This window comes from Bemisia tabaci, chromosome 1 (genome assembly GCF_918797505.1).
Source record: "Bemisia tabaci chromosome 1, PGI_BMITA_v3".
NCBI classification, from domain to species: domain Eukaryota; kingdom Metazoa; phylum Arthropoda; class Insecta; order Hemiptera; family Aleyrodidae; genus Bemisia; species Bemisia tabaci.
The window spans coordinates 90,378,653-90,398,424 of record NC_092793.1 but is presented as its reverse complement, the minus strand read 5'-3'; the positions used below and the strand labels follow the sequence as shown (position 1 = coordinate 90,398,424).

Genomic DNA, 19,772 nt, shown 5'->3' with positions numbered 1-19,772 from the left:
TATCCACCAATTTTCAGTTCGTGACCCACTGTGCGACAACATTGCCGTCTTGTCCACCAACTTTCAGGTCGTGACCCACTGTGCGGCTTCCCTCCTTTTTTGCCGCAGACCCCCCGCCTATAACTTTCAAAGCTCGCCATTTTTAAACGGCTCAACCGATTTCGCTCAAATTCAATACCAGCCTAGAACTAAGTAAGATCTTTCTTCTGTAAAAATTTCGGGGAGAAAGCTTTTAATTTGCGCGAGTTATCGCGCCCACAAAATTGAACCTCCCCCCACTTCTCGCCCCCACCTTTCGAAATGTAATACTTCGATTTCGGTTTTTTTTTCGCAGAATGATTCCGCGCCGGTTTTCGATATATTTGCACCGTTTGTGTCAAAAGTCTTTTTGTCGGCGCGCCGCTTCAAATATGTTCCGCGCGCGGAATTTTCGATATATCGATTCCTGCTAGCCGTTTGTGTCAAAACTATTTTTGTCGGCGCGCCGCTTCAAACTGTTCCGCGCGCGGAATTTTCGATATATCGATTCCTGCTCGCCGATCGTGTCAAAACTGTTTTTTCCGGCGCTGCACCAGAAAATAATTCGAAAAAGTGGCGCGCGGAATTATTTTCTGGTGCAGCGCCGGAAAAAACAGTTTTGACTATGGAACGCCGTTAGTGTCAAAACCCTTTTCTTGCGCGCGCGGAATTTTTTCTGGCAGGCGGAATATTTTTCCGGCGCGCGGAATTTTTTTTCGGCGCGCGGAAAGAAAAAACCCGTTTTCGATGAAAATCTCTGAATTTCCGGATTCCGCGCCGGTTTTCGATATATTTGCGCCGTTTGTGTCAAAACTATTTTTGTCGGCGCGCCGCTTCAAATCTGTTCCGCGCGCGGAATTTTCGATATATCGATTCCTGCTCGCCGTTTGTGTCAAAACTATTTTTTCCGGCGCGGCGCTCCAAATCTGTTCCGCGCGCAGAATTTTCGGTACATCGATTCCTGCTTGCCGATCGTGTCAAAACTGTTTTTTTCCGGCGCTGCACCAGAAAATAATTCGAAAAAGTGGCGCGCGGAATTATTTTCTGGTGCAGCGCCGGAAAAAACAGTTTTGACACGATCGGCGAGCAGGGATCGATATATCGAGAATTTTGCGCGCGGAACAGATTTGGAGCGCCGCGCCGGAAAAAATAGTTCTGACACAAACGGCGAGCAGGAATCGATATATCGAAAATTCCGCGCGCGGAACAGATTTGAAGCGGCGCGCCGACAAAAATAGTTTTGACACAAACGGCGCAAATATATCGAAAACCGGCGCGGAATCCGGAAATTCAGAGATTTTCATCGAAAACGGGTTTTTTCTTTCCGCGCGCCGGAAAAATATTCCGCGCGCGCAAGAAAAGAGTTTTGACACTAACGGCGTTCCATATTTGACACGATCGGCGAGCAGGAATCGATATATCGAGAATTCTGCGCGCGGAACAGATTTGAAGCGGCGCACCGACAAAAATAGTTTTGACACAAACGGCGCAAATATATCGAAAACCGGCGCGGAATCCGGAAATTCAGAGCTTTTCATCGAAAACGGGTTCTTTCTTTCCGCGCGCCAGAAAAAATTCCGCGCGCGCAAGAAAAGAGTTTTGACACTAACGGCGTTCCACAGCCAGTCAGCTGATAATCGAGTTGTCTTAACCCTTACCTGCACACATTAAGGGTTTCGAACTTTTTATTGAAATTTCGAGTTTTCTAAGGCCTCTTGGGTCTAGATAACTCAAAATTAGTGAAACAAATTTTTTTTGACTTTTTTTTACCCGGAAATTTTGACAAAAAAGGGTGGTCAGTATGACTGACCACTGAACAGGATAGGAATACGCAAATTTCCTATTCACCTATGTGGATATAATTTTCGTGTTTTTTTTTTATTTTTGTGTAAAAAATGATCCTTGTCTCTACCTATCCGCGCAAGACATTCAATTTCTGCCCTCCAAGCCCCCAACCCTTCCCTCGCAGACCTCCCCTTACCTTCCATACTAACTTTACCAGTGAATTATAAATGTTGACTCCGTAGATTTTGTAAGTTTTTCACTTTTTCTTACATGTTTGTAAGTGATAGAGTCTCTGTTTTGGGAAATTGAGTGAAGCTAGTCTTAGAAAAATGTATAATTTATTATAAAAGAGTATAAATAAAGCAGAAATATATAAAACTGCTTGAAGTGAAGAACATATGAGCGTAAGTGGAATAAGTAAGGAGGCAATCGAAGACTAGTCACAATAAAATAAATTCATTTCTTCAAAATGCAACGATAATGGTCCTTTCCCACATAAGACTAGCAATTTTAAAATAATAATTTTGGTCAATAATTAAAAGTAATGAACATAATCATAAAAATTACGGATAAAATAATAATAAAAAATAAAGCAACAAGAATCCAGTTCCAGCTCCTATAGCCACCTGCTCGGTGGTCAGTTATACTAACCACCATGTTCAAGCATGAATTAAATAATCAAAACTTCTGAATTTTTCAATTGCCAAATGACATTCTCGCAGCATTATAGTCTAACTTAATATTTTACTACTAAATCAGAACCATTAGCGTCGCACAAGCAACTGACAACCGCGAAACTGGAAATAACACCGGCGGCACCAAACCTCCAACGAATCGGAGGTAAACAATAGATGATAAAACAATATTGCCAACATAACATCGCCCGGCAATATTTTTTTTCATATTCTGGACCATATCCCAAGTATAACTACATGGTTGGTAAGGGTATGTCGCGCCAAAACGGCCATGAATAATTATTTAAAAAGGTGGTCAGTATAACTGACCACTGAGCAGGTAAGGGTTAACTCTGGGTAGATTTAGCGGTGGCTGTTTGTCTACACGACTAAGGCCAATAACTAAACCTAGAGTGCGCAAGCTCTCAAAAAAAAAAAAAAAAAAAAAAAAAAAAAAAAAAAAAAAAAAAAAAAAAAAAAACTCTGGGTATAAAGGGACTCGAGAGGACCGGACAAAAAAGCCTGCAAAAGTGACTTCATCGGTCGGCGATCCAGTACTTTGCGACTCTATTGTACTCTATGGCAACGCGCGAATGTTTTAGGCTTCAGGTGAAAAATTTCAAAATTTAGAATCATTGTTTCTAGGCGTTTCTTAGCCTCCTGAATGTATCCCCAAAAGTTTCAATAATTTTCATGAAATTTTGTGAAATTTCACTCGAATAAATTTCATGAAATTTTCCATCTCTGCACACAGGAGTCTCGGAATTCGGGACCTGCAAAATGCTTAAAAGTGGCGCCAGCTCACCTACTTACATTAGAGTACCTTTATAGACAGAGTATGGCCATTTCTGTTCCGGTTTTTCATTGGTCGTGTGAAAATAGGCTGATACGATGTTCTTACGGCCATAAATAAACAAACAAGATGGCTGTTACAGGGATTACTGGCTGTTACAAAGACATAACGACGGAGCGCTAAAAGCAAAAAATGAAGCTTCTTTTCAATCACCTCTACTATTGGCTAGAGGATTGGCGGCGAGATCGGAACAAGTTTGAAATTCAAATGTAGGGCGGGAACTAAATAAAATTGCGGAAATAAAGTATTCTAGGTTGATTTTTGCCCAAATTCACTTACCCACTCATATTTTTTTAACTTTAGGTTAGTTTTAGTCCGTCGTCGACCGATTAATTTCATTTGGGAGTAACGGTCATCTAGGACTGTAACGGCCTGTTTGAACCGGCAGAACCACCATGAGCAAAAGAAAAACTAACTTTATCTGAGCGCCAAATAAGGCTTCACTTTTTCCCCGTGCTTTTAGATACGAGCACTCCGTCTTTATGTCTTTGCTGTTATCAGCAAGTAAGATTGAGGTTGCCGGCCAGGTTGGCCTAGTGGTCAGCGCGTCTGACTCTAGGCCAATAGGTCCCGGCCCCGGGTTCGAATCCCGGTGGTGGCGACAAATTTTCATGGAACTGACGAGTGGATCTGCAGAAACAGATTCCACTCGGCCTTAATCCCTGAAAATTTGAAAGCCTGGAGCATGGATGTGCCTAAATCCCATGATGTCTAAGGACAATAAATACTGTCTATCGATGGCTGTAGGTTCCAACGGAATATAAGCCACTAAACCAGCAAAAAAAAAAAAAAAAAAAAAAAAAAGATTGAGGTTATGCACATCTTACATCCTCCTGTGATGAAGGTGAAAGGCGATTTAACAATGTTTTCATGTGTTTTTCGTAGATATGCTAGTTTAAATTGTTACTGCCGTATAATTGAAATTTTTGTCAAATTTAGCTTCTTATCGATGTTACGGTGAGTCGCCATCTTGTTTGTTTATTTACGGCCCGAATGCCGCAATGAGACGGGGTTTTACCGACTGGCGGAAAGGAGGAATCCATCGTTGGAATTCGGCGGATGACCCCGAAACCGCACCAATTCGGTGCTCATTCACGTTGACCGGTGCGCACAACGTAAACAAATCGGCCGCCATTTTGAAAAAAAGAGCAATGCGCAATCCATAACCATAGAGTACATAGAGTCGTAATGTAATTGGGAGAGCTGGAGCCACTTTCAAGCATTTTCCATGTCCCGAATTCCGAGACTCCTGTGTGACGCCGGGTCACTTTTTCGATACATAATCGATTGTTTGCGATACACAGGTACCCGGTCATCCGATGACAACAACAACAACAACAACGGAGATAGGAATTACCATGTATTCCACACCGCCATTTTGGATCGAAAATGTATCGAAAAAGCGACCCGAACTCGGCGCACACCGGGCTCGGAATTCGTCGAGCAGAACATGGCGCCAGCTCTCCCATTTACATTACGACTCTATGTACTCTATGTCCATAACGCATCCCATCCATGGACAATGTCCATGTCCCATCCTTGATTTTTCTCATTATTATTGTTATTATTTTTAGAGTCCCTTTATACCCAGAGTTACGACAACTCACTTTTGGTTGGGCCAGGATTGGGCTGAAAGTGGCCTAAAAAAAAATCCAATTCTGATTGGTTCTCGCTCATGGAGGCCGAAACTAGTGCACCAAGATGGCGGTACCTCGAATGTGAACAAGAATAATGAAAATATTACCTAATTGTGGTTTATCAAGAGTAAATTGTTATTTCCATCGGTCTAAAATGAAAATAGATTAAGAAATTATTCACAAACCAATCTAATTTTCGTTTTAATTGATCAATTTGTTGATGTTGTTGTTTTTGTGTGACAGACATCGCAGGATTCCTGATCCTTATCCCTCAATATCGTTCGTTTGAGTGCACTAGTTTCGGCCTCCATGGCCAGCCAAGGTCGGCTGCCAGTCAGCTGATAATCGAGTTGTCGTTACTCTGGGTATAAAGGGACTCTAATTATTTTTAAAATCACATATTCAGTGCAGTATTTCATAATAGGAAGAACTTTCTGCGGGTAATTTGATCACCATGCATAGAATCATAGGAAACGAAGCTTTTCCCACCAAACTTATATCGGAGTTAATAAATTTGCTCCAGCTCTAAAACTCTTTTTGAAGATGGCAGGCAAATCATCGGTGGCAGGTCACTCATCATCTTGAGATAAAGAGCATTGATGCGGGCTATATTATTCAAAATTTGCTCAAGCTAAAAATAATGAGATTTATGCTGAGCGTTAACAACCACTCATTTTGGCAAATTTTTCCTCAACTGCCACCTAGGGAGTACAACTATTTTGCTGTTTTGAAAAAATGGAACAAATAATCTACCATAGAAAATAAACTTTTCCTCTAAGGTTTTTAGAAGGAAATTTTCCAGTTTGACGTATTTATGCTGCAAGAACTGTGTTGCCCTCAAAACCATGTGATGCAAACAATTAGCAGACAGGAATAATTGCAGATAATACTATCGGCATGCAACCTAGGTTGGATAGTGATCGTAGATTAAGAAGGTCATATTCTTTCTGGATATTTCATTTATAACAAACTATCTTCAGTGGATTGTAACTTAAGCCTGCAAGTCCTCATGCTATCATGAGTATTCCAAGTTGTAATTTTTGAATAAAAAATATTTCTTAACACAAAAAGAAAAAAAAAATTTACTTTGTGATAATTTCGATGCGTTCATGCCCTTAACTTGTTGAATGAACAGATAGCTGCTAATACAAAGTAGCAGCTCAATTCACAAGTTCCCACTTGAAGACAGTGCCAATGAAAAATTGTGCATCTAGGTTTGCGATGCTGCATACTTCCTGCCATTATGTATGTCCTAAATGGTAGGATTCTCAATCTCAAGCGATGATAAGTGCCCTAATTCTTCTTGTGAGAGTAAAGAATATTCTGTGAAAATTTCAAGCAATGTTCGTCCACTCCCTTTTAAGAAAATAATATTTGAGCAGAGATTTTGACTTAGGTACTGCAAACGAGATCCGCATGTGAGCAAGTTATAATCGTTGATTTTTATTTTTTGTTGTTCTTTTTCTATGAGCAAGATACCCCCTCCCCCTCCTATCGGCAGTAATTTCTGTCACAGATAAGATGTAAGTAACAAATTTTAAATCGTTATTTTACTATTTTCAGTCACAAAAACCTTATTTTAACTATCACTGCTGCATTAAAAATACTCACCTGTACACAGAGAAAAAATTATCGGCACCAGTTATTCCATTTATCTAACTCCATTTTCAATTACAGCTCATGATAATCAATGAAAGCAATGTACCTAATAAGATGAATAATTCCATTCGGAGCAAATTTAAGAGTTCTTAGTGACCAAAAGAACATTTTGACAAATTCTACCTAAAATACGTTTTTATAGCTACAGGGCGCGCATGACATAATAATTTGATGATATTTTAATACGTGGGTAAAAAATTAATTATTGCCAGCAAAAGGATGAAGCGTCATAGCTCTGTGCCCCGCTTTTCATAATTAATGCAAACAGGGATTATTCATCAGCAACACAAGTAATTGGTTTAAAAAGAAGTGAAAGAAAAGTCAGTTTAAAAGAGAAAAATATCAAGAGGGTTGAACGTAGAACCAAAATTGAAGGGCTATCTTACACTTGAGGAGAAATTAGGAACAAAACTACCGCGCAAAGCGTTTCCTCGTCAGAGAAACCGGAGTCACGCATTTGAAAATAATTAAAAATACCGCGCTTAATTTGAATTTGCCGCGCAAAATAGGTTCCGCCATCTTTGTAGGGTCACCGGTGTGCCGACCCAAAGAGCATCATTTGATGCTTTTTCGGGTCATTCTTTTGGTCAAACGTTGGCCTCTATTCCGTCAGTTTGAACGACTCCAATAGGCCTCTATAGACGATCAAATTCCCGAACCAATTCCGATCAAAGTAGCATCAAAGTGTCGGGAGTCATCAGTCTGAAATTCATAAATTTGCTTAATTTTAAAATGAAAACTTGACAGAAACGTTTCCTGTGGCAGGAAATGATGAATGATGGCACTCCTGTCTGATCTCACTTTGATCAAAAAAGTGCGGCCCGTCAAAATTTGATGGTAGATGGTGACCACCAGTCATCAGCATGTCTACTTTGATCGGAATTGGTTCGGAATTTGATCGTCTATACAGGCCTAATGAGACGCTGAATTTAGCACCTGAATGTGGAAGTCAACAGTCATCGCCCAACGGCTGAAATTTAGCAAATTCGAGTTATTTTCATCCAGATGTGTATCAAATCTACTCGAATAGTTCAGACAGATTCAAAATTGGTCCGATGGTTGCTGAAAATCGTTGCTGAATTTTGCGCAAATTCAGGCATCGGGCCGATGACTTCCACATTCAAGCCACATTCAGCTCCCACATTCAGCGTGTGATTGCGGTGGAAGAGCATCATGAAGCCTAAAAACTCGTTGACCAATCAAAAAGCGGAACAGTTTTCCTGTGGTAAAAAGATACAAATGGCCTTAGGCCTTGTCTCGACGGCGCAACTGATGAGGGAATTAGGTGCAACTGCAGCAAGTTTGTTGCACCAACCGAAATTCCCTGTCTCGACGCGCACGCATGTGTACCTGGAACTTTTAGGCGGGAATATTTGAACAATATTAATTTTTCTAGGTTAAACGATGTCAATTGAGATAATTGAACTGATAATTATGAACGGGAGGTGAATATTTTGCGTTATGTCGACCAGGTATAAAACAAAAAACAATAACATTACTCAGATATGGATAAAAAGAAAATATATTCGATAAAATTTTATTTTCCTGCTGTAGTGATATGCTACAAACGAAAATATAAAATTGATACTGAAATGTGTGCAAATATTTCTAAATAATAACCGCTCCGAAAAAAAAAACACCCGTAATACACTCCCGCTTCACGTGTAACCAGCGTTTATCAATTCAAAACATCGAAGGTAAACAACTGTTGAGGTTCCAGATTTCTGACCTTGAAAGTTTCACTTATAAGTGAAACATTTTTGAGACACTTCCTTCCTTCAACAGTTGCGCCAATTTCCCTCAACAGTTGCGCCGTCGAGACAAGGCCATACTCTCTATGAAGGTACTCTCACTTACATTACGACTCTATTGCCGCTAACACACGTACACTCCAAATGTACATTCTGGCCTATTGCGCATGCGCGGGCATCGAGAATGTTCCTCATTTTGTTCTCTTACTTCTCTTGAACAACTATAAGTTACAGGAATGAGTAAAAAATCGTCGCGGGTATCTTCTTCTTCTCGTCAAACTGTACATTCTTTTCCAAGAGAATGATGAGTGTATACATCCGCGATGCCCGCGCATGCGCAGTAGGCCAGAATGCCAGAGTGTACATTCGGAGTGTACGTGTGTTAGCGGCTTTTGATTTTTTTGAAAGCCACTTCCCCGCCCGGCCTTATTGCCGCAATCAGACGCTGAATTTAGCAGCTGAATGTGGAAGTCAACAGTCATCGCCCAACGGCTGAAATTTAGCAAATTCGAGTTATTTTCATTGACCCGGCGGCACTCAATGCTACGTCACAATGGGTGCACATTGAAGAAATACATTGCAGGCACTCAATACCACGTCACTGCGCAGTAGAGTACCAAAACTCGTCCTCGGCATGACTGACCTGTGAAGATCGGTCTTGTTGTACAACCTAGAGTCCCTTTATACTGAGAGTCAAGACAATTCGGCTCATGGATGTCACAAACGGGAATAAAGATTACAGAAATTGAACGTTTTTCGTAATCTTTGATCGGCCCATTCTCAAATACCTTTCTCCGTTTGTCTCCGTTCCTCCTCTCATTTCGTTTGTTCCTTGCCGAACCCGTAATTCCCTGGTCCATTCCAGATTATAATCTTTGCAATTGGTGAAAATGTAATCTTTATTCCCGTTTGTGACACTGTGGAGGCCTAAAATACGGGAACCAATCAGAAATGGATTCAAATTGTCTTGACTCTCAGTATAAAGGGACTCTAGTACAACCGAGCCGGACGCATGGTCTACTACGTGACCTTCCCCACTCCCTTTTAAATTTCAAAGAGGTCTCGATTTTCCCGCGATCCTCTTGACCAATCAGAAGGGTGACTTCATTTTTAGCTGTGACGTAGAAAAGTACATTCCGTGTGACGTCCAGAGGGTACGAAATGCCACCAGCCACCACCATTCTTTTATCTGCCTTGGATGGATGATTGCTCTAGCCCTTCCTATTTCTTTGCATTACACCAAGGTAGATTTACACAGGTATGGACAGAACTAAACAACTGGCCTCTGATTGGCTCTCCAGCGCCCCTTAACGTCAGCCATTTTGGATGTTTGATTATTTGATTTATTATGTTCGGTTTATCGTTTGTCAAAATTTTGTGGGATTTTTTGCACAATTTTGGTTATGCGATATTAATTTTAGCGTTTTAAACGCACAAACGTTTGAATGTTAATTTGATTGTAATTTAATTAAAAAACGGGCCCCTTAACCTACGTCACGAGGTCATGTGACACGTACTGAGGCTCATGGGAATTTTCAACTTTTCCATACCTGTGTAAATCTACCTTGGCATTACACAGCTCACTCTCACTGTGCCCTGATCATGCCCGTTCTCTGAGTGATATGTAGTGAATTTGTGCACCACCGTGGATACTACTTTAACAATTGGCTTTAATTTCCTGATGTCTTTCAATGGTTTCTTTTAATGATGGTGTGCAAAAGTGATATTGTATCATGTTTTAAAGAATTGGAAAGCTATGAGCGTATACGAGTGATGTGCAACCTCCTCAACTTATGCCATCCATCAGAACTACGATATTTTGGCACATGTCTGGAATACTTGGGTAAAAGAGATTTTCATGAGTTCAGACAATTGGAAAATGTGGCGAACAGTCCTGCCGAGATTAATTCTTTAGATTTGCAGTGCTTAAATGACAAAACAGTTCGAAAAAAACTAGTTCTGTACCTATCTCTCCTCCATTCAAACAATGATACGTGCTCTAATGGATTATTTAAAATTTTATCGAATTGGAGTGAGGTAGACAAGTGCTTTAGAGCTCATTCCATCTCTGAGGATGAGGAAACGTCTGAAGAGTTTCTTATGCTGTATGTCTTGGCAGCCAATCATCCTGCATTTACTGTGGAACAGAAGTTAGTGTTGGAGAACATTTTCTCAAAGCTACTGTCAGAGAAGCAAAGGTTTACAGAGAAACCTGGACTCGAGTCGCCACCTGCTTATCCTATCCCTTATCATCAGCTACCCAAAGTGTCAACCCAGGTAGCCTCACCATTTACTTTAAAGTGTACTTCATTATATACCTTTAAGAACCTAACCTCTAGGGATGTTGATTTTTTGAAAAAATTGATTATGCGAATCAATTCGATCTCTTTTGAAACGGCGATTTATAATCGAGCCCTGAAAAATCGATTTTTAAAATGGAATCTATAAAATTGATTTTTTCCACGTAAGAAAAATCGCCATTTTTGAAGTAGAATCATGACATCTTTCGATGTATGATTTTGCAACATTTAAATCTGATTGGTTCGTTTGACTATCGTCGCTCTTTGAAAGCAGTGGTGAAACCAGATTATTCTCATTCAGACCAATAAAATGAAAGAATTTTAGTTGACTTAGTTAAGGTTTTTCTTATTTTCCTATTGACTTGTCGAGTATATTGAGCGACGCAATCGTAATATGTTCCAGCACATCTACGGAGAAAATAGTGCTGCCAATAAGGCCTACAAAATGTAGATGAATAAAGCTGAAATTGAGGGTTTTAGAGTCGGTTTTTCCTTACTTTTACCTCATCAAACTTAATCCCTAGATCTCAAGATATGTTGGAAAATCCCCAGATCTAGGGATGAATTCCTAGGCATCGGATCACTGATCATGGTTTAAAGTTTACCTAACTCTTACAATATCTCCCTTTTAATCTTGCTTAAAACGTAACCAGGTTTGATATAATAACGATAATTTAGTTATGTTTCTTTGTCTATCTAATTTAGATCAATCGACAAAATCATAATGATTTTTTCGATGTTCTTAAATAAAAAATCGATGGAATCGATAAATTGCCTCATACAAACTCGATTGAAAAAAATTGAATCGAAAAAATTGATATCCCCTCTAACCCTATTGTTTAGTAATTGAAATTTTGCGTGTGTCAACTGCCTTCAGTGACTCTTACATTATCTCGTTCTCATTTAAGGTGATTCGTCAAGCTCAAGTGATGTGGTCGAACTGGCATGCGATATATCGCATCTTTAAGGTAAAAAATCTTGACGGATTTTGAATTTTCAGCAAAAAAAAGGACGATAGCCCCTGCGCATGAGCCTGAAAAATCATTCTAAACCCTAAAATCGGCAAAATTCAGAGAAATGAAAGCAGGATAGTGTTTGGAAAAAAACCTCGCATTCGATACAGAAATCGATAGCTGAATCGAATGCGAGGTTTTTTTCCAAACACTATCCTGCTTTCATTTCTCTGAATTTTCCCGTTTTTTGGGTTTAGCATGATTCTTTAGGCTCATGCGCAGGGGTTATCGTCCTTTTTTTTGCTGAAAATTCAAAATCTGTCGAGATTTTTGACCTACAAGATGCGATATATCGCATGCCACTTCGACGACGTCACTTGAGCTTGACAAATCACCTTAATACTAACTTTTCCCCACTGTTACTCTCTTAACTGACCCAGCTTTGTACCTGTGGCCTTTTAAGTTTTCTCTGCAGGTATTGCTGTCTCAAACATACTCATCTATAGCAATGATCGGGATTCAGTAACCCTTGTAATTTTTCCAAAAGAGTAGGGCTAGCTCATTGTGTGTTAAGACAAACATCAGTCTTTGATGTAGGGGTTTAGTCAAGGTGTGGTGGAACTGGCATGCGATATATCGCATAGATTATGTCAGAAGTTTTGGCAAATTTTAAATTTTTAGCCCAAAACAGGACAATAGCCCCAGCAGATTAGTTTAAAGAATCATTCTGAAGGGAAAAATCTAGAGAAATGAAAGCAGAAGATAGTTTTGAAAAGAACATCCCATTTGGTGCAGTTATTGTTTTCTATATCGAATGGAAGGTTTTCTACCAAACAATATCTGCCTGATCATTTCTCTGAATTTTTCTATTTTTGTGGTTTAGAATGATTCTTTAAGCTCATACGCAGGTGCCTTTGTCCATATTTTGGCCAATTGATGCGATATATCCCATGCCAGAAACCGTGACAAACCACCAACTGTGAATCAGCACTACCCAACAGGTCAATACATGCAATCAGATGGCACCATTGATAAGTGGTGACACGAATAATACTTTACGTCTGTCTTAACGTATGATGAGGGAGCTCTAGCTTCTCGATGCATGGTTTAAACATGTCCGTTGCACTTTTTTCCTTCACCTTTCATTAGATGGACAACTAAATACCGTTGCACACAATTGAAAACAATGAGATGGCATTCCAGAAACTGGAAATTAAGGCTGTTTAATGTGAATGCAGTTTGATGTTGGGACGGAGATCGAATATGATTAGCATACCCCTATCGGTTAGTCATTATAAAACCACCTTGGAATTGGGAAAATAGAGTGGTGACAGAGTTTTTTCTCAACTGCTGCATCCCTCTCAATTCTGTTACACAGTCTAAATAGTGTAATTGCACGTAGCAATATGTCAAATTTTGCTTCCTGGATGGATAAATTGTAAACTGGAATAAGCTGTGTAACGTTCAAGTCCTCAGTTTTTGGGGGTCGCGTAGGGTAAAAGTATTTCCAATTAGGCTACTTGCATGAAACATGATGTAAATGTAGTTTAAGGTAGAGTCCCTTTATACTGAGAGTCAAGACAATGCAAATCCATTTCTGATTGGTGAACCGGATTTTAGGACTTCACAGTGTCACAAACGGGAATAAAGATTACATTTTCACCAATTGCAAAGATTATAATCTGGAATGGACCGAGGAATTTCGGGTTCGACAAGGAACAAACGGAATGAGAGAAGGAACGGAGAAAGGAATTTAAGAATGAGCCGATCAAAGATTACGAAAAACGTTCAATTTGTGTAGAGTCCCTTTATACCCAGAGTTACGACAACTCACTTTTGGTTGGGCCAGGATTGGGCTGAAAGTGGCCTAAAAAAAAATCCAATTCTGATTGGTTCTCGCTCATGGAGGCCGAAACTAGTGCACCAAGATGGCGGTACCTCGTATGTGAACAAGAATAATGAAAATATTACCTAATTGTGGTTTATCAAGAGTAAATTGTTATTGCCATCGGTCCAAAATGAAAATAGATTAAGAAATTATTCACAAACCAATCTCATTTTCTTTTTAATTGGTCAATTTGTTGATGTTGTTGTTTCTGTGTGACAGACATCGCAGGATTCCTGATCCTTATCCCCCAATATCGTTCGTTTGAGTGCACTAGTTTCGGCCTCCATGGCCAGCCAAGGTCGGCTGCCAGTCAGCTGATAATCGAGTTGTCGTTACTCTGGGTATAAAGGGACTCTAAATTTGTGTAATCTTTATTCCCGTTTGTGACTCCATGAGGGGTGTTGTCTTGACTCTCAGTACAAAGGGACTCTAGTTTAAGGTACCTAGAACGAAGATCCGTCGGGACCCAAGCTGGATCTTTCACCGCAATCACACGCTGAATGTGGGAGCTGAATGTGGCTTGAATGTGGAAGTCATCGGCCCGATGCCTGAATTTTGCGCGTGACGCGCAAAATTCAGCAACGAATCTCAGCAACCATCGGACCAATTTTGAATTTGTCTGAACTATTCGAGTAGATTTGATACACATCTGGATGAAAATAACTCGAATTTGCTAAATTTCAGCCGTTGGGCGATGACTGTTGACTTCCACATTCAGGTGCTAAATTCAGCGTCTGATCGCGGCATAACATAGGTCCCCATATTTTGGCCGCCATTTTCTAAGATGGCCGTCATAAGCTGGTTTCCGTTTTTATCTCATTTTTCAGGCGTTTTAACTTACCCATTAACTTGAAATTTGGTAGGAATATACTTGAGTGTGTCTTAAATGAGGAAAAATTGACATTTAAGTCCATTCGGCCATTTTACCCTTGCTATTGACCGCCATTTTGAAAATTAGAGGTTTCGCTTTGTTCCTTCGTGGTTTATCAGTTTTTCGCGGCTGAGTTTCAATGAGATGCATGAAATTTGGCAGGAATATGCTTAAACATGTTGAGAACAAAAATCTATCGAGACCTGAGTTCAGTCGGCCATATTTATCCTGGTTAATGGCCGCCATTTTGGAAATTAACAGCCCAGTCCTACTTCACCGCGGTTTCTCAGATTTGCGCGGCTGTTTTGTAGCTGGACGCGTGAATTTTGGCGAGAATATCCACGAGTGTGTTGAAAATAGAAATTCATCGAGACCCAAGTTTGGTCAGCCATTTAACCGCCGAAATTTGCTGCCATTTTGGAAAAAAGCTATCTGCCCTGTTCCTCCGAGGTTTGTCAGATTTTTGTGGCTGTTTTGTAACTTTATGCATGAAACTTGGAATGAGCACGTGCGAATATGTGAGGAACCCAAAAATCCTGAGATTTAAATGCAGTCAGCTTTACCCCTGTTAATGGCCGCCATCTTGAGAATGAGCAAACAATCTCTGCTTCTCCGAAGTATCTCGGACTTTTGTTGCCTTGGAGCAGCCAGATGTATGAAATTTGGCAGGAATACACCTGAATACCTATAATTGAAAATATGAATTATCGAGACATACGCTTAGGGGATTAACAGCTGAATTTTTATTTTAGAGAACATTGGAAAAATAAGAAAATTCAATCAATTTTCCATACCTAATTATTTTTTTAAAAAAAGTCACTGTAGAGAAGTCTTGATATTGGATGAGATATATGTATTATCTGTTTTGCACTGCGGTTTATCATTTGTTTTCTAAATTAACAGCTTTTAAGTTCAACCTTAAAGTATACATGAAACATGTTATTATTGTAAACATTACAAAGAGTAAAAACAACCTGACAAATTTTGAGTAATTTTTCGAATTTATAAAATGTCGACTAGGAAATGCCCAAGATCAAACAATTTTTGACGGTGACTGTATTGCGCTGCGCTGCAGAAAATCTAACGCTTCTAAATATATTACCTTAGCACCTTCTAAAATTGAAGTAGAAGTAAACAAGGAACTCAAACCGTAGAAATTTTCGAACTCATTTGGTACCTAACAGTCCTTTAAAAAAACAAACCTTGAAATGTTTTAAATTTTGTGAAAATCAACAAACAGAAAGTAGAAAAAAAGAAAAAATCTTCTTCTTCTTCTTCTTCTTTGATGCTTTATTGGCTTCATGCTCCGGTGTGGAGCCCACAGCCATCTATAGACACATTGTGGTAGGTAAGTGGTTAAAATGTTGAGGAGAGAATTAGGTGGGGGGAGAGGGAGTAGATATGCAAAGGGGACTGAGGGGGTACCAACACCATCTTCACGCCACAAGACCCACTGTGGCGACTAAACCTATGGTAGACTGGGTCCTGGAAAACATAATAAGTGAACATTAGGTATGAAGGTAGATTTGTAGGGTTTTGTAGGATTAGAGAGATAGATGGATGTACTTAAAGGGCGGGAATGGGAATAGCTAGGGGGAGGAGAATTGGGTGATGAAGGGCTTGTTATCATTACGGGCTTTTATAAGGAGATATTATTCTGGTTTAAGAACTCGGTGATTATTTTATAGATAGAAGGGAGAGGGTTATGAAGAATGAACCATATATTGAAGGGGGGGAAGTAATTAGCGTTAATTAAATTTTTAAAGAAGGCATCGTGTTGTAGAAGGGGGCACTGAAAGAAGATATGGTTGAGGTCGCCAGTTAGTCCGCAATTGCACAGCTCAGAAGCTCGTAAATTTATTCTGTGTAGATGGGAGGGATATAGACCGTGTCCTATTCTGGCTCTAATAAGATTTTTAATGTCTTTTCTATTCCAGTGAAATTTGGAGAACCAAGGGCGGGTAGAGAAAAAGTTAAAAAAAGAAAAGTTAAAGGGGAAAAAAAGTTAGGGCTAGCCGTTCTTCATCGCCTCTATTCAGAAGCCGTAGAGGTGTAATTCTTAGCTAGTTATTTTGGCTTCTAACTTTTTTGAAAGGAGTGTCAGGCTGCCTTTACCTTCAGGAAAGGTCCTCTAAAGGATCGATGAAGTGCATCATATTTTTCCACCGTCAAGTTTATAATCGGCGATTTTTATGATGCAAGCGTCAGCTCCTTTAAATCATAATTATCATCGATTCAAATCAACTCCACTTATTCAACGTCATTTATCGCTTTTTTTTTTTTTTTTTTTTTTTTTTTTTTTTTTTTTTTTTTTTTTTTTAGAATTTTCGGTCTATTTCTAATTAAGTTTTTTTTAGATATTTTACCAATACATGGATAATGTGTAATGTAAGCTTTTCAAAAGTACACCTTGAGTTCGAAGAAGAGAAAAAAAAATGAAAATTGCAGTGACGATTCATGAGATGCTCGGATTACCGTGGGAAAACCCGCCTTTTTTGAGCATTTCCGGCCGGTTTCCATTTCCGTTTAGCTCCTTAACACATCGATGCACTTTTATTAGTGTTAAGTACTCGATAGATTACACCATAAGGTTGAAGTAAAGGGAAAAAATTAAAATTTCAGTGACTATTCAGGAGATGCATCGGTTCCCGTGTAATAAATCGTTTTTCGCCGTCATTTTGAGCGTTTCCGGCCGGTTTTAATTTCCGTTTAGATCCGTGCCCCATCGATGCACGTTAATAAGTGTTTATTACTCGTAAGTATATACCTTAAGGTTGAAATAGATAGAGAAAATTAGAAATTGCAGTTACAATCCATGGTATGCATCGGTTACGATGTGAAAAATCGCCTTTTTGCGTAAATTTCGAGGATATTTGGTCGGTTTCCGGTTTCCCTCAGGCCGTTCATCGATCGGTGAATGTACGGGAAGCGTTGCTAGTCTGATTTTATACATATTAGAGGGTAGAAAGGGAAAAAATATCGATAATTGAAGAGTTTACTATCAAAAGATTTGGATTAACATGTGAAAATTCGTCTTTTTTTACCATTTTTGACCTTTTTTGGCCTATTTGAATTTTTTTAGGCCCTTAACCGTCCGAGTTCCATTGAAAAAAGTATATGAACCGAAAGTATACATCCTAAGCTTGAAGTAAAAAAAAAAAAATCGAAAATCTGAGAGACAGTTTTTTCGAGTTTTCAGTTTGAACATTGAATGGCGAAAAAATCGTAAATTTTAAAAAACCCTAAATTACGGCCATTAGAATAATTTTTAGCTAAATTTCGATGGCATATTCAGAATCTACATGAAAAACTGATCTAGAAACACTCTTTCAAAGTATGATGGATTGATACAGAGTCTCGCTATGGAGAGTCAAAGAGAGGGAAGTCGAGAAAATGAGAATCGCTAAAACGGGCGTTTTTGAAAATCGCTAGAATTCACCCCATCTTTGGGGGTCGATATCTCGCGAACGGGGCGTCAGATGGGAAAACCCTTCAAATTAGTCTCTTATAATGATGTAAAGACCCTGTATACCAATTTTCAGCCAAATCGGAGGGGGTCGGGTTCCGAGCCTGGTACAGTTGACGTGGAATGACCCATAATTATAGTAATGAGTGCAATGGTCTCTCATCAATAGAATTATTAAAGTCCCTCTAAGAGGAAAGAAGGAAACAGTTCGAATCTTTTTTCTTAAAATGGCACGATTAAATGGAGGATTTTGCATAGAATCAGGGTAACTGTATTAGACTTTGGTAAATGGCTTCTCGTGTTTTATTATTCTATTAGAAAGCTAAGGAATCCTCTGATTTGAAATTTTAAGAATATCTCCTTGAAAGGTTAGTGGACAATTGCAGAGAGCTTTGATACGATATTATCCCTAATTTTCTGCAATGAAAATAAAACATGAGAGCAAATAAGGCGAGTTGAAAGGCAGTTGTGCTGATTCTGGTTAAATAGGTCAACATAGGAAATATTAGATATTAGATAATCAGAATCAAAATTTTAAAAAATAAAAAAGCATAAATATCAGTGTTAATATTGTGAACACTTCGATGGGAAAAGATTATTCTATGGATACAACCACATTTCTGGCTGGTGCAACTACACTTTTGGTTTACCCCAAAATTAACCAAAAATATAGTTGATATTTTCATACTTTCCGTTTCATGCACTCGAAACAATATTCTTCTTCAAACTAAATGTAAAACTGAGTAGCAAACCCTTACATCTCAGGTTAATTTAGGAAGGAGATATGTTTTAGATAGATTTCAGAATTCATTTAGGATCACACAGCCCATCATATGCGCAAAGAAAAGTGCCCTGCAAATTAAACCTTGCACATTTGCAGTTGTTTCATCATTATTTTACAATATCTTGGCCCTGTGTTCGAGGAAAATTACGACCTGACATTGTGAAATATGTTACTCCGTATGCCCTTTTTGCATTAGATGTTTTATATGTATGGACACATTCGTGTAAACTTCGGTCAAATTTTATTATTCTGGCGGTAACTTTGCCGCAAAAATCTAAGAAACATACTGAAATGGGGTCCGTCAGCTGGAGTTGAGTAAATGGTCCGCTATTTCCAAAATGGCAGTTAAGGTGATTCGATGGACGCCATATTTTGTGTCAGAACGGCATGCGATATATCGCATGAATTGGTTCCATTTTTTCAGCTACTCGTCATTTTTCTCCAATTTTGAGATCGCAATTCTGTTGTCAGGAGACTAAAGCACTCACTTACCAATTTTAACGAAGAAATTCAACATAATAAAGGCGTGGTTTTTTTAGAGAGAAAATATCGCATTCGAGTGCAGTTTCGATATCAGTATCGAATGTATCGAATATCGATGTTTTCTCTCTAAAAAAACCACGCCTTTATTACGTTGAATTTCTTTGTTAAAATTGGTAAGTGAGTGCTTTAGTCTCCTGACAACAGAATTGCGATCTCAAAATTGGAGAAAAATGACGAGTAGCTCGAAAAATGGAACCAATCGATGCGATACATCGCATGCCATTCTGACACAAAAAATGGCGTCCATCGAATCACCTTAATAACATAGGTGAAGGGCTGGCGGAATTAGGGTCTCGACCTTTTTGTATTTTCAACTTTATTGTGGTTTCAACCAAATATCACGCGTCTAGCTTCAAAACAGCCACGAAAATCCGACTAACCTCGGAGGAACAGGGCAGATAGCTTTTTTCCAAAATGGCGGCCAAGTTCGGCGGTAAAATGGCTGACCACACTTGGGTCTCGATGAATTTCTATTTTCAACACACCCATGGATATTCCTGCCAAAATTCACCCGTCTAGCTGCAAAACAGCCGCGCAAATCTGAGAAACCGCGGTGAAGTAGGACGGGGCTGTTAATTTCTAAGATGGCC

The 19,772-nt window shown here is 39.3% G+C and overlaps 1 protein-coding gene and 1 long non-coding RNA gene across 5 annotated transcripts in view; one reads left to right on the top strand and one right to left on the bottom strand.

The window, feature by feature from the left end:
• Positions 1-7,292: 7,292 nt before the first annotated feature.
• LOC140226062 (uncharacterized) lies at positions 7,293-10,075 on the bottom strand. The gene is made up of 2 exons (XR_011900885.1): positions 9,942-10,075; positions 7,293-9,604 (listed from the first exon to the last, which is right to left on the bottom strand). It is a non-coding gene; the product is annotated as an uncharacterized lncRNA (long non-coding RNA).
• Positions 9,949-19,772, top strand: part of LOC109043515 (uncharacterized) — a 54,956-nt gene continuing 45,132 nt past the window's right edge. For all 4 annotated transcript variants that reach the window (XM_019060716.2, XM_019060717.2, XM_019060715.2 and 1 more), the window contains exon 1: positions 9,949-10,654. In XM_019060716.2, coding sequence (XP_018916261.1) covers positions 10,082-10,654 — 573 coding nt within the window. In that variant the 5' untranslated portion in view covers positions 9,949-10,081. The remainder of the gene's footprint in view (positions 10,655-19,772) is intronic.